Raw genomic sequence first — 23,502 nt, forward strand, 5'->3', positions numbered from 1 at the left:
TGTAAGTTTATTGTTAGTGAACTATTTCCATGTTTCAGAGGCTTCAAAATTGTATAACATGAAGAAATTGTGTCTCACATTCACGAGTTCAAATTTCATAGCAATATCATATTCAGTGGCCATGACTTCATAGTTCTAGTGCTCTTCATCCATGAGTTCCTCTAGAGAGGAAAAAAGAAAGTGAAGTCGTGTATGAGAAACACGAGATCTCCAAAATCTACACCTTCCCCATAAATTTTACAAAAGATGCACTAATATGATAAATAAAAAGTCAAACTACACTACTTAGATAAATTTTCCTTGTTGAAATAGTTTGATGATGAATGTAATAATATGATTTTGGGATGAAAATTTACGTTCCATGCAGTTAATTCAACCTTAATTAACTTTAACTTTTTTGGAAAACATCTACAAATGCTTGATGCATGTTATGACTTTTCACACGGTTGTGGTAGGTAATGACCAAATTTTACAATTAAAAGTGTTCAATCTATTGGTGACATAAAATCAGTTGAAAAAGAAAATTTAAGTATCAATATATAGACATCTTATAAAATCATTGGTTTGACTACTTTAGTGATTAAAATTTAGAATTGAATTAATTGTAAATGTAATTCCCCTACTTTGTGAAGTTTAGAGTAAATTGTTCTGAAAATGATAATAACAAGCATGTTTACAAAAAAAATGAAAATAAAAATTATTTTTTGAAAATGAAAAAAAAATAGAGAATATTTCTTGAAACCAAATATCAATTAATTGCAAAATATGAAACATTCCTTTATCCTTCCACTTTAGAAACTTGAAACTTCAGCCATATTAGAAAAAACATTCACCACTGTGTGACATAAAAATGTTGTTTACAATAAACTTTTTAGAAGAAAAAGTTTGTTCAAAGCTTAACCGCTTTAGTTATTTCACTACTACATAGAAGATTATTGTATTAAGATTGACAATGAACTGAATCAATTCAGTATTTATCTGAAACTCAAGTCCATGAAATAAATGAGTTGAAAATTGAGCAGAACTTAAATTGTATATAGTTCGTCTCATTAAGTTAATTCACGAGTTAACTCTATATATATATATATATATATATATATAACTAATTTTTGTTTTATTATGCATTACTTTTATATTTATTATTAATATATATATAAACTAATTTTATGTTTATTATACATTACTTTTATACTTATTATTATCATATATAAACAAAGTTATATTTTTATATATACTAGTGTGTTAGTTGACACTCAATCGACTCACATTTTGTGCATCTAATAGTTGATATGATATGCTCAAAACTTTTATAAATTTCTCATTTTGTGTAATAATCATTATTGGGTTGTTGAATATTTTTTCATATTTTTGGATTGAGAAAAAGAGAAGAAAAAAATAAGAGAATGTGTGGAAGAGTATTAATGTATTGATAAAAAAATGAAAGCAAATGCGGAAGTTTCTATGCATTAAGAAGAGGTTAAAAATGATAAATATGGAATTTGAAAATTATGTCATGCATATTGGTGACTATTTGTTTTGGCTTTATTAATTGTATAAATAACCAATATTTATTTAAAATGAATTAATTATTTGAGCTAATAAACCAATTCGAACAGAGCCGAACAATTCACGAACTTTAACCGGACCAAACTCGAGCTAAAAAAATAACTTGAGTCGAGTTTTGAGTTGAACCAATCCTTATCAAACTGAACTAAACTAAACTTTGATTTGATTCGATTTTTTTCCGACCCTAATTGGTATGATTTGATTTTTTGATTGTGGTTTGTTATTTTCTAGGCGCGTGACTACACCTATAACCTAGTACTATACCTACGGATCCTGATGACATTACACGAGTAAACCAATGCATCGTTAATAAGTCATCATAAACAATTATTGACCAACACATGAAAAGATGATAGATTACACAGTATATAGAACGTATGAACCAACTAAAAGATTTCACAGAGACGATAAAAAATTATACAAAAAATTCGGACCAATAATATACATATTATGATCAATCTATAAAGAATCTAACCATAATTGAAATTCATCATTCTATTAAGCAGTGCCTGCAGATTTGAAATGCTCTTCATACCTGTGGGGAAAAGAAGAGTGAAAACTCCATTACATTTGGGTAATTAAGAATGCTATAAAGCAAAGTTGTTAACTATATTTTACCTTAAAAAAATACCCTTCATGCAGAAGGTAAAAAATTAAATAAATGAATAACTTACAGGACATTTAGAAGAGTCCATATACTCTCCATTTCATTAGGGTTTGCTTCCATTGAAGGAATGTTTCTCCATTTTAAATAAAAAAAGTTATATTTGTTTTTATAAATAAATAGGAATGATAAGGTAGATTCCATAATAACCTTTCACTTTATTCCTTATTTTTATAAAAACATAATATAACCATGAAAGGACGGTGTAATGCATGCATGAGGTTCCTTCCTAGTGGGGTCTACGAAAAGTAAAGACCTAACTAATCTTATATTCGCAAGGGAAAAAGCTATTTCTAGAATTTGAACTCATTATATAACAAAATACTATACAACCGTCTTAATTTAAAATCGAAAAATATGTCGTCCATTTCCTTTCCCACAGAAACTCTCCAAAAATCAACTTTCAAACAGACCCTTAATCAATAGAGGAGATAAAAATGGAGAGGATCTAATTTAACTATATGATAAAATATTAAATCTAATTTTGAAGGCAACTAAACAAGAAATAGAGATAAGGAAATGGAAAGCATCTTCACACAATATGAAAGTGCTAATATATTTCTGTTCTTACTTCTTATTGAAAGATTTCAATCAAGAAACAAGATTCTAAATTAGTCTAACACCTAAATACAACTTTATAAGTTTAAAACCCCTATTTCAGGAATCAAATTTGAAGATACCATCTGACTTAGCTTTTTTCACCATTCACATTACTGGCTTGAGGGTTCAAGAGTTATTGCAAATGAAGATAAAATTTTGACACCGGTACACTATATCATTGAAGTCATGTGAATGTAAATAACTGAAAAATATTAGTGACAGTTTATGAATCTGTCTGAAAACAGTGCTAGTTTCAACTATTTCTTTTTAAGAGGTAAACCCAAACCAACTAACGTGTATGGTGATCTATGAAAGTAATAAAGGGTGGGGTAGGTTATTCTTAAGAGATTGTTTAAAAAAAATACAATGCTTACAACTAAAAGATAAAATATATTTTCTGATAAAAAAATGAATACAGAAATTATAGATAGCGAAAATAGGATGACCAAGGCCATTGGGCTAAATAAGAACGTTTGGATAGAAGGGCTCCAGTCAATAGTTTTGAAAGATGAACCCATAGAAGCCGAGTTTGGTTTCGGGTTTGTGTCTGGTTGGTGTTTTGTGTTTCCTAGTGTGGTGGGTGCATCAGCCATGAAGCTGTGTTTATCTTCATCTAAGTTGAAGTAGAATTGATTCTTGATACCATATAATTGGAGTATGGAGATTATCATTCCATCTCCACTTTATTCAAACAATCAAGGTACAATATATATAGAGAGAAAACTAAAAACGAAAAAAAATTGAGCAACACCATGTAGAATTCATGAAGATGCAGCCAGCTATCAAATGAAAAGCATTGTTTAATCCAACTCAAATCCAATAAAAGTAGACCACAAAGATCAAGTTGTAGAAATTATTTATCGGAAGTATCTACTCAGAAAGAAGCATTGGAACTAGAAGTCATTTAGGGAAGGGGAATGGTGGCAACCTGGAATTGAAAATCTAGTGACTTGTCTGAAGCCTAGACAAGGCATCAGTATAAGAGATTCTAATGTTATTGGAGATGCATATGGCATGTTTGTGTCTTTGTGAAGTCCTTAAGCATGGCTAATGATGGCTTGTTTTGTTAGGTAGAAATGTTAATAACCAAACAGAAAATGAGGCTTAGACGGGTTTTCAAAGGGAGATAATGTCAGCAAAGAACCACTGTCACTGAGTCACTCACATTCTGAAAACACTACTGGTGCATAATTGCATACCAACTTATGATATCAAAAGTTTCCAATTTGAAGGAAAAATTTGAAGCTATGATCTCATCTCCAATCCTACTAACTGCCAGCATATCTATTACAAAGTCCTAACCAGAAAAACGTAAAATGATATCAGAAATTTTAAAGCATTCCTTTTAAGTTCAATTTTCTCCCAATATCATCCTTCTGATATCATGCTTTCCAAGATTTAATGCTATTGTCCTACGTGAACCTTATTCTAACACTCTGGACAGACTTAATCTGATGCAACGAGTTATGTAGGGGAGAATGGCGGCCTAGTACACAAGGCTCCCACTTAGTGGGATCTTGGGAGGGTAGACGCATGTAGACTTACCCTGCAAGCGAAGAGACTGTTTCCAAGATTTGAACTTGTGACCTCATGGTCACTAAGCAACAACTTTTCCTTATGTAGGGACCAAAATTTAAAAAAATCATATTTTATGAGGACCAGATGCATATTTGAGTCAATATTACTGGACAGCACATTAATAGAATGTAATAATGCAGGACAAGGTCAACGTAATCCTACCGAGACAGTTTGCTAAATCCTCTCCCAAAATATACCCATCTAAGGGGATGCACTTTGTTTCATATGCTACACAACAAACAGTTCAAAGTGAATCATTGAAGTCTACATTCTATCATATGTTATACATCCCCGATTTTAGATATAGTCAGACACATAATCTGGAATCCGAAGTATAGAAAGTTCTATAGATGTTAAGATTATATATAAAATTATAAATACAATTACACAAAATACCCAAGCTTACTTCAATATTCACTAATTCTTCAAATGAAAAAACATGAGATAAGGAAGTTTTTGTCAGAGCAATGACTCTCGTATTTATCTTAGGTGGGTAGGGAGTGTTGGATACGCACTACTTAACTGATATCCTTTGCTTTAAGTCAGTCAAATAAGGAGAAAATTATATTACGCCCTTTAATTGTAACTTCTTTAAGAAGCAATAACAATTACCAATAAAGTGAATGCATCCACCAAAACAGAATCACCATTCACACCATAAACCACCTCCCTCCCCCTAGCCCCCAATTTATTCAACCAAGCAACACATAAAGGATAGAGTAATGTATGTTAAAGTAGTAGCTGCATAATCAAATGTTCTTCAGCTTAAGTTGAAAAGCTGAGGAAGCTCAGGCTTCGTGGGTTGGGCCACCTCCAACCAAAATGAGAAACTTTTATCAATGCTAGCTCAATGGCAACACCACCTATTAACTATATCTAAACAGGTGACAAAACAGAAAAAAACAATGTAACCAGAAAGAACAATTTTCAGTGAGACCATTATATTTATATTCACACCAGGAGAATCAACCAAATAGCAAATTAAGGGTAAAATTAAAAGTGATTATTACTATGACTACATCTACAACAGTCCAAAATCAAATCACGAGTGCAAATTAGCAGCTTAAAGATACTTCATCATTTAAATTCAGGCATAAAAAAACAATAAATTAAAGCATGATTTGCTGTGAAAAATACGAAATAGATAGAATTCAGAACCATACTTGCATTTGAAACAACCACAGTGGTACTCAATCCAGATCTTCTTCTCTGGTTTCTGACTGGAAATTCTGATTTCCCCTACTTCCAGGATTTGATCCTCCACCAGTGTTGTTATTATCATCATTCCCGGTACCAACATTGCTTGTATCTCCAGCAAATTGCCTAAAAGGCCATGGCAAAACCCTAAACCTGAGCTCCCTCGGCGACTGCAACTGCAACTGCGAGCTATCTCCAGCGTTCTGCTCCAGCTGGACCCCACCCCCTCCTCCACCTCCACTGCCCTGACCCCTCTGCTCATATTCAGGATCATCGGTCGGTAACTCGTAACGACAAACAGGGCAAGAATTATGCAATTCCAACCAAGGCATAATACAATCAGAATGATAAATGTGCTTACAAGGTAACTGCTTAGCAATTTCCTCTAACTCAAACGTGTCTTTACACACTGCACATTGTGATAAATCAGAAGCAAGCAATTCCTCGGTAACCGCGACATTCGGGAGCCCCTCGATGGCAGATTTTGAAGCCGGAGGGGTACCGTAGCGGTTGGGATCATTCTCCGCGAGTTGCTGAATCAATTGCTCGAGACCAGGGCCGAAGAAGTAATCACCGAGGTTGAGATTCGTCGATGCGTTGTTATCGACGACGAATTGAACGTTGGAGCCACCAGCTCTTAGGGTTTGGATATAATTTTGGAGAAAAGCGAGAGGATTGAAGGCGTCGCCGTCGCCGAAAGGAGATCGGCCGGCGAAGATTGAAGGGAGATCGTCGCCGCCGAGTTCATAGGTGAACGAGAACGGTTGATGTTGATGTTGATGTTGATGGTGGTGATGTTGAGGGATTGGGTTTTCGATTTCTTCGATGAATCCGCTGTTGCAATCGGGACAGGTGAGATCGGAGGAGGGAATGATGGAGACGGTGCGGTTGCACTGGTGGCAGAAATATTGGTGAGGAGAAGAAGCGTTGCCGCCGCTGACACCGCCGTCGCCGCTGACACCGCCGTCGCCGCCGGCAGAAGACATGTGAAACGGAGAGGGAGGGATAAAGGGAATAATAATAAGGAGAATGAAAATTGAGAGACCAAAAGAAGACTCGTGATGATAAAAGAGAAAGAGATATGTGTGGTGACATAACGGTAAAATTCTCAAATACCTATAATGAGTTTTGTTTTTTTATCTCGCATCGGACACAATCTTGTTCGAGTTAGGAAAAACATTCACAGGTATGTGAGACTAATTTTTTTAACAGACATTTTTTTCATGCACAAAACTCGAACCCGAAACCTTACTTAAATGAAATCAAACAAATATCGCTTGAACCAACACGGGATAGAAATAATAATGAGTTTAATGTTAAGGTAGATTTACAAAATTGAGAAGGCTATAGTAAATATTGTCATACCAAAATAATATATCACTTCATGTGTCACTTGTTTTGATTGGTTTTAAAATATATATTTAAGTTTAAAATTTAATAATAAAATATTCTTCTGACTAATAAGAGAAAATTGTACATTTTTTGAGACACGAGATGTGGTCTCATCTACAATTATCTAACATTCATTTTTTTGTTATTATTAACTTTTAAAAAATAATCCAAATGAACTATATAAATGGTATATTGACTATATATAAATATTTATAGTAATAATATATAGATATTAAACTCTTTACAAAAATAGATTTGTAGATGGATGTATCTAAATATGTGTATCTAAGCATTAAACAACAAAAATAGATGAAATTGGTGAATCTGAAAGTTGACTTGGAAATTGGTTTAAATAATTTTTAGTAAAAAAGAAAATTTATCAATTCTAAATATATAGATAGCATTTGGTTCAGTTTAATGGGTTTATCTTAAGATATTTGATGTAAAAAATTATATACGGTTTTAGTTAGGTTTGCTTCATTTTTAATAATAATTTTAATATAAAAGTGTTAAGTTCATATAAAATTTATTAAAAATTACTTATTTTAAAATAACAAGTGTAGAATATTTTTAAAGTGTCAAGTTCACGTAAAAAAAAACTAATAACACCAATACGTTTCTAATAATGTTACTCTAATACATATCTAAATACTTAATTCAACATTAATAATTATCATTAAAAAATAGGAGAGCAAAAGTAGCACATTAACATGGTTGCATCATGACATAATTTTATCGATTAGAAAATGTTAGATAATACATAATAATATAGAGAAAGCATTTACATAGAAAAAGAAGAAGAAATGCATCTTCATAATTTTATAATGATAATTAAGAATTAAACGACATTGATACTACTCTAATGCCATAAACAATGATTTATTATTAAAATATGGTCTTCATTTTTTTAATTTTGTGATATGTTCTTTATGTAAAATTTAAGAATCATGTCGTTTGAATTCTATGGGCATATATTATAATTTAGTATTTATATGTGTATCTCAAATGTATGTATACTGTATTTATTTTAAAAAATATGACTTATCTGATAAATATTTCACCTAATCAATATGAACTTCTCACCACCTTGATTTGTGCCATATCCCAAGTTAACATTTGAAGCCAATGCTGAAGTTGATAAAGTTTGTATCATTTCATCTCTATTGAATGAGTGATATCTTCTTACAGTTGCTTTTAATTTTTTAGTTTGTAAAATTGGGCTCTATCCCTTTTCTTTATCTTAAAATTCCCGTGAGAGCTAATCTAAGTAGATACTCAACTTGGCAGAATGTTATTGACAAAGTGTCTTCTAGACTGGCAGGATGGAAATGTAAGCACATTTCTTTTGGTGGCAAACTGGTGCTCATTAATTCGGTTCTTATAAATGTTCCTATTTATATGCTTTCTCTTTTTAAGGCCCCAAAGAAGGTTATCTCGAAATTAATCTCTTTGCAGAGAAACTTCCTTTGGAGTAACAAGAGTGGTGTTAGAGGTATTCCTTGGGTTGCTTGGTCAGAAATGTGTAAACCTAAAAAACATGGTGGTTGTGTATTAAGGATATTTCCAGGTTTAATGAGGCTCTTTTGGGTAAGTGGAAATAGAGAAGACTTGTGGATCTTGATGCCTTGTGGGTTAGAGTGATTGACTCGAAGCGGTCATTAATGCTTTTCCTTCTGTGTCATGGTGGTGGAGGGATATGGTTAAAGTTGGAGTTGCCTTGGATGATGGTTCTAACTGGTTGGAAAGGAATTTATGGAAGAAAATTGGTGATAGGTTGCATACTAGATTTTGGAAGGATACTTGGTTTGGCAAAAGAAATCTCAAAGATACCTTCCCGAGATTACACATGCTGGTTGTAGAGAAGGATGCTTTGGTTGCGGATTGTGAGGCTTGGACAAATAGGCAGTGGTCTTGGAATATTCATTGGAGGAGACACTTATTTGATTGGGAGGAAGAACTTGCAAGAAGCATATACAATCTTATTCAGAACCATGCTTGCTCTAGTGGTGTTGGTGATAGATGGAGATGGAACCTTGACAAATCGGGTTGTTATGTGGTGAAAACTGCTTACTTGGTGCAATTGAATTTAACTACGAGGGAGTTAGGTAACACTCTTCATTTATGTTGGGTTAATTGTGCTCCCTTAAAAGTTTGTTGTTTAATGTTAAATTTTTTGAGAGGAAGGGTAGTTACTAGATCCGAGCTTCATAAGAGAAACATAGTTGGGGTGGAGGATTTGAAGTGTGCTTTGTGTCTTTTGCATGATGACCATATTGAGCATTTATTTTTATTTTGCCCTTTTGTCACCAATGTGTGGAAAGGATTTTATTCATGGTTGCATATTCAATATAATGTGCCGAGTTCAATGGCGGAAGCGCTTAAGATGCATGATTCCTTATGCAAAATTAGGAAAGGAAAAGCTTTATGGAGAATGTTATGGTTTGCTGTTATTTGGTCCATTTGGAGTTTGAGGAATGACATTATATTTAGAGGTGGGCAAGCTAGTTTTACCAACATTATGGATTTGATTCAAGTTAGATCTTGGTTATAGTTTTCTAAAATTATGGGATCATCTACTTACACTTTTGTCCGATGGTGTACGATCCCTTTACTTGTATTGATCTATTTTGTAAGTTGTAATTGGGTTGACACTCCTTATGCATTTCTTAATATATTTGCTTATAAAAAAATATGATGCAATTGATATCCTAATGTGATTATCAATCAAAATATGTAGTTATTGATGATGGTTCAAGTGTCATTGGAAAGTTTTCCAATTTAAATGCAATGTTTTGTGGACTATGTTGGTACTTATAAGTAAGGATGGAAATAGGTTATGCTGCCTATCAGAGGCCTATTATCTGGTTTATAATAGGTTAGGTTAGATCAGCCTTTTTGTGTGAACATGTCAAGTTCAGACTTTTTAAAAAGCTTATTTAGCTTAACAATCTAGGCTCCAGGCCATCTGAAAGGCTTGTTAAGCTTAGTAGACCGACCTATTTAATTATATTATATAAAAATGTTGAAATTATACTATTTTAATATAAGTAATGTTATTATATATGTAATTTTAATATAAATATAAATACAAATATATATTTTAATTATTAGAGTTAGATGAGCCTAGCCAAAAGTAGGCATATTAGCCCATTCAAATATAGATATGGTGACCTATTTCATGACCATATAATATATCAGGTCTTTAAACACATTAATAGGTCAGGCGAGACTTTTAAACAGGTCAGACCTAGGCTCTGAATTATTTTTAAAACAGGCTAATAGGTCATGCCCAGTCTCCTATATGCTATATAGGTTCAGTCTATTTAAGACAAAATCTGACCTTATCTTGTCTCTTTCCACTATATTACTATTGGGCTAAATTTTCACTTGAAAGAAGTTGCATGTTACAACATTGTCTATGAGTTTGACTTATCCAAGGGTTTCTGAATGCAATTCAATTTCCTTGGTTATATTTTGTATAACATTTGGTGTATATGCTCCTTCTTTAGCTAGCTAATTTATCAAGTATGTTATCTTTTGATCTGAATGTTTGAAATATATTATTGTATGAGTTTTCATATTGTCGAATGAAAGAGAGAAAACAATATTATATATAATATTGAACTCAATTTCCTTATTATAACTTACACCAATTAGAAACATCATATGGTATTGGCCCTATAGGTATGCTAGAGCTTATACTCTTAATATCTTATAATATATTGATAACCGTTTAATGCTCTCACAAGAAACGTAGACACAAATGACCAAACCCCATTAACAAATTTTGTTATCTTCTCATCTTCTATTTATATCGTGCCCTTTATTATATCGTTCTGCATCAACAATCTTAGATGAAAATAATGCTTGTTTAGCTTTCAACCCAGTCAAGTTGCTATTGATTAATAAAAAAACACACTACATAAAAACTTTGCAGATTATCGAAGATCTTAAATGTTTAATGTAATGCTCTTTATCCTATAAAGTTTACTGTATGAGAACTGATTTTGACATCATATTCTGTATTGACACTTGTTCCAAAATTGTATTTATACTTGTTCTATACATCATTCATGTATAAGAAGTTTTTAAGTTCATATTTGACATCATATTCTGTATTGATACTTAATTTCTTTAGTGTTATTAAACAGTCTTCTTTCATGTATGTCATACCATTACTTTGGTTCATAAGACAACAAGTGACTGTCTGCATGTGGTTCAGTAGTTATTCAGAATGTTTCAAACTGTGGATCGCATCACGTGATGCGGTCATAATATTGCGGTTGCGGTGATTGTCGCAACTGTATCACACCGTAATTGCAGTGCGATACTAAATTACTACAGTGATGCGACCGCAATAGGCGGCAACACAATCGCATTAGACCGCATTTGGACTGCAATGCAACTATATCAGACCGCATCGATATCAAAAATATGTTTTTACTCTCAAAATAATTCATACGATAACGGCTACAATCCCTATCGCAATGACCACAATAACCACAATCACAGTAAGCATAACCATAACTGCAAATACAATTTAAAACACGGGTTATTCATTATTTAGGAATTGTAGTCATAACCCTCCCTCTTTGCCTATCTAGCTCATCAGAGACAATAACTATGGTAATAGTGAAAATGGTCACAACTACTTATTGATGTGTTGAAGCAAAATAGCATCTATATTTTTACCCGATCAAATATCAAACATGTTGTCAAAGATCTGCATATATTTTTATCTGGACATTACCACACTTTAGTAATCATGGTTTTAAATCTGCGTTCGCGACTATTACAAGTACCAATTTGGGAGTCGTCGAAACCATGTTGTAATCGCATTTGCATGTGGTTTCCAAAATGTTAAAGTTTTTAGAGTTTCCGAAACCATGATCGAGATTGTAATTTTAAACCTACATTGTAGTCAAAATTCAAAATTAAGATAGTCAAGGGTTCTATCAGAATAGAAAATAGAAGGAAATGCCATTAATTTTTAAGATAGTATTAAAGAGAGATATAAAGAAAAAAACTATAAGGAGGGCATTTTAATCTCCATTTATCACCTGTTTTCTATATCCTAAGAGTCTATTTGAGAGTTCGTTGGGTAATACAGGAAATCGAAAGACTTGTGGGCTATGAAACGCATTCATGAAATGATTATGAAGTCTTACATTTCCCTTCTTTTTCCTCTAAAAACACAACTAGTAAATGAACCCGGAATAATTACAACTTTTGTTCAAAAACAAAAAACTTAGACATTAAGTAAATTGATGTAATAATAGAATTAGACAAAGGAACTTATGATAAACTCGCATAAAATTTGCATATCACTTTGCTAACTCAAAATAATAAACACCCTTCATATTTTTTCACCTCAAAAAATTACTCCATGGGTAATCAAATGGAACTTCATGCACATAAGAGGTACTCAAATTCTTCCTTATAAAACCATATTTTCTAAGCACTTGATCATCACCAAAATTCAAAGCCTTCTCCATTTCTTTCCAACAAGTTTCTCCTTTATAACTTGGATTATGATTCCCACTACATGGTTGGCACCCTGTGAAGTGAGTCACAAAGGGTCTCTTCCCTTTACTTAAGGGCACCCACCCTCTCTTTTTCAAATGAGGTTCCCTTAATTCACCATAATATTTACTCAATTTCTCAGCATGCCTTCTCCTTAAACTACTCACATCTTCTTCTAAGTCATTGTAACCAAATATGATTTCTTCAAATCTACCCAACATTGCAACCCAATAACACTCTAATTCATACCCTCCTTCTAAATAAGTTTTCTTACCCCATTTTGTTCTTTCCTTGTAAAGCAAGTAAATCAAAGATGATTGATCATCAGGTAAAGGAAAAGGCTTGTCCTTAAACATAGTCGTTAAAATCTTACCCCATTTTTCATATTCAGAAGTCAAAGGACCCATCTTGGACCATTCTTGTAACAAATCCATTGACCATTGACAATTTCTAACAAGATATGAACCTGTGTTCAAACCGGTCCAACTCTTATTTTCATTGTCACCATACACCATATTATCCCAACCATGAACAACTAGGTTATGATCTTTGTAACTCTCCAATGGAAGCTTAAACTCCATATCTGTAACAACAGCATCTGCATCCATCCACCATATCCATTCAACTTCTGGGTGAGCCATCATTGCTGATCGAATCAACGGTAACTTGGCCCAATAAGAATCCATCTTAGGGTGCAAGTAAACATTACTATAGAATACATCACAACCCTGAAGCCTACAATAGTCCACTTTGTTTTTAAAACTCCTCAGCAACAGGTGGTCCCCGACCGGGTTCTTACATGGCAACGGTTGAGTCCCGGTGACCATCAGAACCCGATCGGATACTCCTGCTGCTAGAGAGGGATGAAGACGCAGCCAATGGCTTCGTTTTTCATCCCAATTGGTTATGGGTTTTTCGATGGAGTAACTAAGATGTGGGTCATCATAGAAGGTTTTCTGTGGTGGGTCAGGGCCAAGTACAACGTTGGAAGTTGAAGTGTGGGTTTGGGTGGGACCCAAGAAGAGTGTGGTGAATTTGTCTTTGGTGAACCATAAAACAAAGAGGAAGAAGAGAATGAAGATGGTTGCTTTAAGGAAGAGAAGGGTACCATTATTGAGGTTTAGGTTTAGGAATGAACTTGATCTCTTACGCTTTGGTATTGTCATTTTGGAAGTTTAGCATTTCATGATCATAGGAAGAGTGTAGTTTTAAGAGGAAAAAGTCAACTAGGGTTGTGGCTAGAGACACGGACAAGGATCTCTCCTCAGAGAATTTTTCTCGAGATCTATGTTTCTTCCAAATCAAATTTCATAAAATAATATTAAATTATTATTTTTTGATTTTTTTAATTAAATAAAATTTTCTAATTGATTTGACTCTAAAGTAAGACATTAATAAGGATATATATTGTCGAAAGAAAGTATGTTATTATCATTAATCCTCACAAAATCTATTACATTTTCTTAATACATTATTTTTATATACCTTCGTATATAATCATTATTTTATAAATATACTATGAACGAAACTCTTTCCATATTTTATTATATTCATGAACACAAATTAGCAGTTTAAAGCTATTTTATTATTTTCTAATTGGTCTGGATTCAAAATAAGACATAAATGAGAATATTTGTTGTGATCCGAAAGAGTGTGTTATTATCATCAGTCTTAATAAAATCTATTGTATATTCTTAATACATTATTTTTATAAACAGTCTTATATAATTAATATTTTATAAATATACTATGAACGATACTCTTTCCATATTTTATTATATTCATGAACACAAATTATCAGCTTAAAACTATTTCATCATTATAATATCTACTATATAATTAATATTTTATTATTATCTATTGTTATCATAATAATTATTCAATCATAAATCAATCTAGATAAGTTTGACAGAATATTTTGCATTCAATTAGTTTCCATACGTTCAAAAAGATTTTGTTAAATAAGGAATAATTTATTACTATACTATAAACCGAAACTCTTTTAATATTTTATTATATCCATGAGCAAAATTAGAATCTTAAAGCTATTTCATCATTACAATATTTTATTATATAATTAATATTTTATTATTATTTATTATAATAAATATTCAATTGTAAATCTATCTATATTAGTTTCAAAAAATATTTTGCATTCAATTACTTTCCATACATTGAAAAAGATTTTGTTGAATAATGAATATTTTATTAATATACTATGAACAGAAACTCTTTCTATATTTTATTATAGTCATGAGTACAAAATAGCAGCTTACAACTATTTCATCATTTTAATTCAGACAAAAAATGGGTAACCTTGCCTATATTGTTCATGTCGGCAAAGATTTAAGTGGGTGGGGGCATGTCCAAAATGTCTTAATGATCAAATTTTTATTTCTTATTGTTTTAAAATGGGCCAATAGGCCTGCAGCACCCTACGAGCATTATTGAATAAAAATAAAATAAAAAAAATTAAATAAATAAGTTCAAAATAAAAATTAAAAAATATTGAGATTTTAAAAAAAATTGAACAAATGATATTAGATTTTAATTTTTTTGGCATTAAAATCATATTATATTATAATTTATTTGAAATTTTCTTATTTTTCCATTAAATTATGTCTGCTTGCCCGTAATGACCAATAGCTGCAAAAATTTAGGGAACAAGCAAACAAAGTGAAACAAGCAAATAAACTAAATTTGTATTTTCTGTCCATAAAAAAATACAACCATGACCACAAATATTATTCATTTTGTCATCTGTATACATGAAACAAAAAATAAAAGCATGATTTTCCGCTCACAATACAAAATAAACAGAATTCAGAACCATACTTGCATTTGAAACAATTATAGTTGTACTCAATTCACATAAAAATCATAAACACCCAATAACTCTACTACCTTACACGTCCAAATACTTAATTCGGCATTACTAATATCTACCACTAGCAATAAAAAAACAACAGCAAAAAAAATTTAGTCAATATATATATTTTTCTCTATTAACAATGTGTAAATATATAAATAAAAATTTAGTTCTCTATTGAATTTTTTTACTTGTTAGTCGTTATTTTTTTGAGTAAAAGTTTATATTATTATTGGTTGCTGAATGGATCTATGATTTAATTATGTTGATTGATAGAGGGTATATGTTCCATTAAGATTATTGGTAAGTGAATCTATGATCTAATTCTATTGATTGTTGATGAGTCTATCACTCAACTAAGTTAATTATTGAGGGAGTCTATGACCTAATTATATGGATGGTTGATGAGATCTTAAGGTGGTTGGTGGTTTCGAGATCTCGTAGAAAATGCTTCTTTTATACCTTGGTATTAACCACAATTCGTATTCATTCCGTAATTCTATCGCTTCTTCATTCTTTTATCTTGTTTCTGAATATTGTTACTCTTCCATGCTGTGTCTCAAGAATCTTTTCAATATGGTCTGGATTGCTAGCTTTCGTTCATAGTTTTGCTACAGATTATACACGAGGAATCTTTTTATGGTTGATTTAAAGTAATCAAATATGTACAAAAAAAAAAGTAATCAAATATGTTCAATATGCATTTAATTCCATTTATAATGTTATTTATGGAAAGTGTCGATGTAACATCCAAACAAAATTATGTATTCTAATTCAATTTTTATAATTTTATTATGATTTATTTATTAAAGAATAAAAAATACATTATGATTTCATTTTATGATTAAATAAATACAATAATAGGATCGATTTAGATTTAAAATGTATCACAGTGTTAAGATAATAAGAAATAATAGAACTTTTATTATTATTATTATTATTATTATTATTATTATTATTATTATTATTATTATTATTATTATTATTATTATTATTATTATTATTATTATTATTATTATTATTATTATTATTATTATTATTATTATTATTATTATTATTATTATTATATTCTTTTTAAAAATTTATGTTTACAATATTATTGTTATACAACTATTCATGTCAATGTATCATGTGATTTTGCAAGATATTATTTTTATATAGTGTATTTTGTTTTACCATTTTGAATACTAGCGTGTTGACAGCTACTCTGTCGACCTACATTCTTATTTTTTAGTATTAAATGTTTAATTTTATATATTATTTTTATTAAGTATAGATAATATTATAATTTATATAACATAAGAATATGATAATGAATTGTGATATTATTAAAACTTACATTAAAAATTGTATTGGTGATATTGGAATTGAGAGACATTTGGAAATCAAGATAAATGTGTAAATTTTATTGATATTCAAATAGAAGGCAAAGAACCTCTATTTATACAAAAAGTTACAATGTTTTGAAGTTAAAATAATCAGTAACTTAGCAAACAAACTAACTCATCATTCCTAACAGAAATAACTAACTTTGTGATTTGAACACATGTCAAAAGCACTACTACAATTCTTATTCTTCTAGAAGGATACCAAGCTGTGTTAATTCAATCTGATTTGTTGCAGGTGTTCATCCAAATTGTGTGAGTTAACCAAGCTGCAATTATGCTGTAAAAGGCAAAGGACAATAATTAATAACTTCATTAGGTGATTTGATATTTTTTGTGTGTAACTTACTCTAACTTTCATTAATATTTTTTTTATAATGTCGGAAAACATTATAGTAATAGTTAATTAGAAGGGTAAAATAGGCCAAAGAAAATTATGCCATATGTAGATAATTATAAGATGTTTTGGTTTATAGATAACTAGCGTGTCGGCAGTCACTCCGTGTCTGTCGACCCGTATTTTCAACTTTTTAGTATTGAACATTTAATTTTTATATATTTTATTTTAGAGAATTATATCACTTTTTTGTACATGATATTATAATAATTTTTTGATAAAAATATAAAAATGAATTGTGATATTATTAAGAAATGCATCGGTAGTTTGATGTATTTAGTAGATGTAACTTCCTCTAACCTTCATTTATATTTTTTATTGTATAGAAAAATATTGTAATAATGATTAATTATAAGGAAAAAATAGGTAAGTGAAAATTATGTCAGGTAGGTAGTTATAATATGTTTTGGTTTTATATATAGTACTAGTGTGTACATGCACTTCATGCCTGACATTATATAATATTTTGGTTTTATAATATTTTTTATGGTTTTATATATAGTACTGGATTGCATGATATTATATATTCAATTTTTATATATTTCATTTTTTTAGAATTAGAATGTATTTGTTGTGTCCAGTGTACTTTATATTATTTTTGTGTGTGTTTATGATAATATTTAATTTAAGGTGAGATATGTGGTTAATTAATGTGTTGGTGGTGGTTGCTTAGGATTATATGGTTTTTTTGTAAAAATTAAATAATGTTAAGGGCAAAACAGGAAGTGAAAATTACACCGTAAGAGAAGTTATTTCAAGTTTTAGCTTTATATATAGTATATATATATATAGATATAGATATAGAGGTATATATATAGATAGATATATAAGTTTGTTTCCTTGTATATTCATGTTGATATCTTAAGTTTATAAAATAATATTAGAAATTGATATTTATTATTATATGATTGATTGTAATATTTAATTTGTAATAAAGTTTTATAGGTGACATTCATTATCATAGGTTAATATATTATTTAAGGTAAAACATATTTTATTTAATAAAAATAAGAATTAGGATTATGAAGATTTTATTAGTTACTATAAGTGAATAAAGAGAAGAAGAGAGAAAAGTCTTTTAAATTTATATTTTGGCCTTTAGAACACAAAAACCTACCAGCAAATCAACAATCACGAATCTAAGATCCAAGAGCAGGGTGTGTAACATATATTAAAATTTTAAATAATAAATATCATCATTTATAAAATGATAAAAACATTAATATCAAAATCACAAAATTTATATATAGCCAATCAAATAATATACAAACTTCATATAAATTAATGTCAATATTGTTAAGCAACTCTCACATTAATATAAGTCAATAGGGAGTCATTCATCCATGTATCTCTCATTTAAATATACAATATATTTTTACAATCTCGATAGCTAAAATCTATCTTTTCTATCGCAATCGTTGAAATCATTGTAGACTACAATAGAAACAAACGAGAATATAAATAATAAAATTACAAATTACAAAGATTCAAAGAGTGAATATAAACATTAAAACATTATAGAAACAAAGAAACAAACAAAGAACAATGACACAACATTAAAGGCAATGAATAGAAACACCGAAATGAAAACATTTTAACATATAAAGAAAACAATGAAACAAGAAATAATGAAACTAACAAAAAATGAAGGTAAATAGGTTTTTTCGAAGGCATTGAAAAGAAACATAAAATTGAAGCAATAAAATGGAAACAATGTCAAGATAATGGAAAAATAAAATGCAATATATAGAAATAATAAAATGGAGTACCGTAAATGACTATATAAAAAACCAACTAGCTAAGAAGTAAAATAGTATTTGAAGACAATAGGTGTGTGTATGAAATAGAAACTCTCTTATTTGTGTGTTAATTAGAATTCTAACTTCTAATTTGTGCTTACCTTTATTTTTCTAATTAGTTTTTTTTTTCTTCTATTAAGTAATATATAATTTTTTTTAAAATATCACATGGGTGATAATGTGTAAGGATTAAAAAAAATATAATTTAAAAAAAAATCATGATGTGCATTTGTACACCCTCACTTCCATGTCCCACCATCCATGCCTACTATTAATTTAGGGTTTCTTCCTTTGCAAGACATTCCCTTATTCCCTTGTCCCTTTCTTTTATTTTGTTTTCCCTTCTTTATTCTTTTAAAGGTTATAATTGGTTCTTCTCTCAAGAAGTTTAATGTTAACTATGCAACATTGTACATGTGGGAATATTGCTCTTTTCAATTGATTTTACTCTAAGTCCTTTTTGCGTATTTTATAATTTTTCTTTCATGATGTTTAAAATATTTCTTTAAAAGATAATTATAGTGCACTCGGTTTGAATTAGTAAATAACAAGCTTGACCAAATTTTCCAAGCTATGACGATGTGAATTATTCCATGTAAAAGTGTGTAATCGAGAATATGTTTATAGCATTGTTCTATCAAATTATAGTATAAGGGACAATCCCACATTAGTATCCCAAGTCGGGAACAACCACAAGTACGTGAGACTAACTCTTCTAACGGGTATTTTTTTCATTCACAAGACTCAAATCGGGTTCTTACTTAAGGGGAATCAAACATGTACCACTTGAACCAACGCCCGTTGGTTCAAATTTGTCACAATGACATAAATATCCACTCTAGTCTTAAAAGTGATTGATATTCTTTATTTTACATTGTGTTGCAATCAGACAACTTATGATGAAGAATATGTTTAAAATTAACAAGATTTTTTATTCTTCTCATTCCTTTTTAGCTCGTTAATACTACAAATATTCATTACATTTAAGGCAAAATAAGTATTAATGTTATTCAAAATAAAAAATGTCAATGTCATTTTTAAAACGATAGGGAATATGCGGGGCATCGTGATAATATCCCGAGTGCAAATTTTTTCCTAATATAATTAATGATCCAAGTATTTGTAATAATATAATTATAGTTTTTTAATGACAATGTAATACATTAATTATGAAATGATAATAGTACAAAAATATCTAATACCAATCAAAAATTTCATTGGTAGAGATAAAAGGAGAAAAACGTTCTTAGTTGAATACTTTTTTAAATAAACTTTATTTTAGTATAACTAGAGTTATTCTCTCACTCAATGAGTTAATAATTAATATTTTTTGGGTGTGTGATTGTCTATTTCAAATAAACTAGATATAGCTTTCATGAATCGAATTTTTTATATTTGACTTAATACAATTATTAAGAATTCTAGTGAGTTCTTATACCACTATATCAAGTCTTTGTTGTACATAAAACTTCTTTGATTCTTTATACATAATTTTTTAAATTAAGAATTTCCAAATTAGGTCAAATATAAAGAATTGCTTAAATTAAGAATTTCCAAATTAGTACAAAAAATTTATGGTAACTCTTGCCTCTTGCTTCCAGAGAAGTGAGAATGTATAGATTGTGTATAAAAAGTGCATTATTCATTGGTCTCGTATCAATTATGGGATGATGTTTTAGGTATTTGAAGTATAAAAAAGTCTTATACTATATAGAAGTGGAGATAAGTTGAAAAATATATAGTAGATGAACTTATAGTCATCGATCCAATGTTTTAAAGGTTTAGTTCAAGATGTGATGTTAAACTCGCTTATATGTTTCTTTTATTAGCTCATGGAAGAAAATTTTAGCTGGTGGATGAAGATATCCTAATAAATAGTATTAGAACTAATAGTTCAATGACTCAATTGATCTGAGTATTGTAGCGACAAATGATTAATAGACTAATATCAAATTCTTATGTTGAAAGTTTTCTTGGCGAGAGGTCAATGCGACATGTTTAGTTGATGACAAGACAAACCAACAACGCTACTAGTAGATAGAGAGTTAAACTCTAGCCTATCCAATATTCTAAGGAAAGTAACTCCCATCGAGGATATGTTGGATATTACAAGTGCCAATAAGCTTTCACATTGTGTAGAAGTGAATGAGTTTAAATAATATAGTGGATAGACAAAGAGACCTAACATTTTAAGGTTTTGAGTTAAAATATAGTATCAAACCCACTTCTATACTTATTTCATACTTAGTCCATGAAAAACACAATATATGACCTACTTATTTATAGGTGGAGATTTATTTTTTCACTTGATCACTAACCACAACATAATATATTACAACAACAACAACAAAAAATCTTACTTAATGATGACAGTATACAATGTTTTCTTAAAACAATATAATATCTAAACAATATCACATGGTAAAGATTTATACATAGTAAAAAATTATTGACCATTAATTTTGTATTATTACGTATCTTTTTCTTTTTTTAATGTTCTCCTATGAATTTTCAAATAGTAACACTTTTAAGTTTTAATCATACCTAAACAAAATAAATGCAAGAGATTTTGCTAAGACCAATAACAATAATAATCAATATTTTGGTTGAGTCCGATATTTTTAATAATAATGATAATAAATGATTATATTTATTTTTACAGTCAATGTTATTCAAATTTCAAAATGTTGGAATAATTATACTTAGATTTAAAAATCAAATAATTATTAGAACTCGAACATAATCATATTTATTTCATAATTATACAACATATAAGAGATTCAATGTTAGAAATTATGAAAATTGTATTCACGTCTCAAAAAAGTTACTTATTTATTTTTATGTTATTCAAATTTCAAAATGTTGAAATGATTATAATTGGATTTAAAAATAAAATAACTGTTAGAACTGAATCATAATCCTACCTATTTCATAATTATGTAATGAGTAAGGGCTTTAAAGTTAAAATTAGTAAAAAATATTCCATGTTTTACACATATTTTTCAAATGTAGAAAAATATAGATAAAAAAATAATCATATAAAACTTTAACAAATAATAATCTAAAATTAAGATATAAAATGTTAATTTATTAAAATAAAATTTAATTAAAAAATAGTTACTAACTGCAAAGTAAAAATAAGAAATTTTTTAACAGAACTTCGTCATTCATGAACCGATTCAGTGAGATCTTCATTGATAGATATTATTTTACTTTATTTTTCATTTTTCACCAAGCAAGGAGATAAAAGACTTCAAAGAAAAATGACGGATATATGTTTGAACATATTTGAATTATCACAATTGTTGTCAAGATTTATCCACACATACTTAAGTTCTAGATCCGATCCAAATAGATGAGGATTTTTTAATCATCAGGTATCTTGGTAAGCCATTTTGTCATTTTTTGTTATTGGTTTTTTCTATATTATTTTGGAAGTTTCAAATTTTTTAATTTTCATTTATGGATATTCGATTCCGTCTGATGCAAAGCTTCATTGCACTTATTTCATTATTAATTTTGTTTGATTTTTTATTTCTAAGGCTTAATAATGATGCTAAAAATATATGGTGAAATATGTGTTCTTCTTTTCAATTATTGATATGTCCTTCTATCTCTTAATCAATTTAAGAGTTTAGATTTTTACTTTTCATGGTGTGAAAAAACTTCTCCGAGTTAGCATCTTTAGATGCAATGCATCCTTGACTTACTAAGTTTGATTTTGGGTTTTATCATTTCACTCGCACCTCCCAACAAGTTTCGCTCATAGGAATCGAACTCTTGACCTTTTGGTCATCCTAGAGATCTAGTTGAGCCTTCACCACTAACTATTATAGCTTCGTTGAAAAGAAAAATTATCATTTGTTTCACTCTTCTACCACCACCACCATAGTCCTTTCAATTAGATGATACATAAAATATAATTATTGTCTTTAAAATTTTGGAAGTATGATATAGTCACACGCTTATTCCTAATACATATTTATAAAAAATACAGATAAAGTGAATTGACAAAGGTATATAGTGAGAGAGATTAGTGTTGTTTATTTTAATATTGTTTTAATTTAATAATAGCATCCTCAACAATTGTTTACGTATTTTATGAAAATAATATAACTTACAAATATTACACTAAAAACTCTGGATCATAGTAATTAATGCTCCAAATTCCTTAATTCAAGGAACGGAAGCATTGGGGAACTATCTACATTTATTCTAACTAGTACTAAAAATAGTTATTTTTATGAAATATTCACTGTCTATCATTTTTAAGCCAAACAGAATATCAATAGTTTTTCTTATTAATTATAATATCATATTATGGATATTCGATTCCGTCTAATGCAAAGCTTCATTGCACTTATTTCATTATTAATTTTGTTTGATTTTTTATTTCTAAATTTTAAAAATGATGCTACAAATATATGATAAAATATGTGTTCTTCTTATATAATGAGATACATTATTCTCAAAGAGAAATGGGAAATGGTATCTATTTTTACGGGCTTAACCATGATATGCACGTTCTATTT

The 23,502-nt window shown here is 29.6% G+C and overlaps 2 protein-coding genes across 5 annotated transcripts; both read right to left on the reverse strand.

The window, feature by feature from the left end:
* LOC109331538 (E3 ubiquitin-protein ligase RING1-like) lies at positions 1,870 to 6,705 on the reverse strand. 4 transcript variants are annotated; one of them, XM_019566100.1, is made up of 2 exons: positions 5,572 to 6,705; positions 1,870 to 2,101 (listed from the first exon to the last, which is right to left on the reverse strand). In XM_019566100.1, the coding sequence occupies exon 1, from the start codon at positions 6,589 to 6,591 to the stop codon at positions 5,599 to 5,601; it is 993 nt and encodes a 330-aa protein (XP_019421645.1). In that variant the 5' UTR covers positions 6,592 to 6,705; the 3' UTR covers positions 1,870 to 2,101; positions 5,572 to 5,598. The 4 variants fall into 4 exon arrangements, with proteins under 4 accessions (XP_019421645.1, XP_019421648.1, XP_019421647.1 ...); XM_019566103.1 differs by having other exon boundaries at positions 1,870 to 2,104; XM_019566102.1 differs by having other exon boundaries at positions 1,870 to 2,096; positions 5,567 to 6,705.
* Positions 12,193 to 13,740, reverse strand: LOC109330763 (glycosyltransferase 6-like). The gene has a single exon (XM_019565043.1). It carries the CDS (start codon positions 13,684 to 13,686, stop codon positions 12,364 to 12,366), a length of 1,323 nt encoding a protein of 440 aa, XP_019420588.1. The 5' UTR covers positions 13,687 to 13,740; the 3' UTR covers positions 12,193 to 12,363.

This window comes from Lupinus angustifolius, chromosome LG17 (assembly GCF_001865875.1).
Source record: "Lupinus angustifolius cultivar Tanjil chromosome LG17, LupAngTanjil_v1.0, whole genome shotgun sequence".
Classification (NCBI taxonomy): domain Eukaryota; kingdom Viridiplantae; phylum Streptophyta; class Magnoliopsida; order Fabales; family Fabaceae; genus Lupinus; species Lupinus angustifolius.

What these genes read in the sequence shown, in the direction of transcription:
- LOC109331538 (XM_019566100.1), bottom strand. Translation starts at nt 6,591, where the DNA reads ATGTCTTCTGCCGGCGGCGACGGCGGTGTCAGCGGCGACGGCGGTGTC.
- LOC109330763 (XM_019565043.1), bottom strand. Translation starts at nt 13,686, where the DNA reads ATGACAATACCAAAGCGTAAGAGATCAAGTTCATTCCTAAACCTAAAC.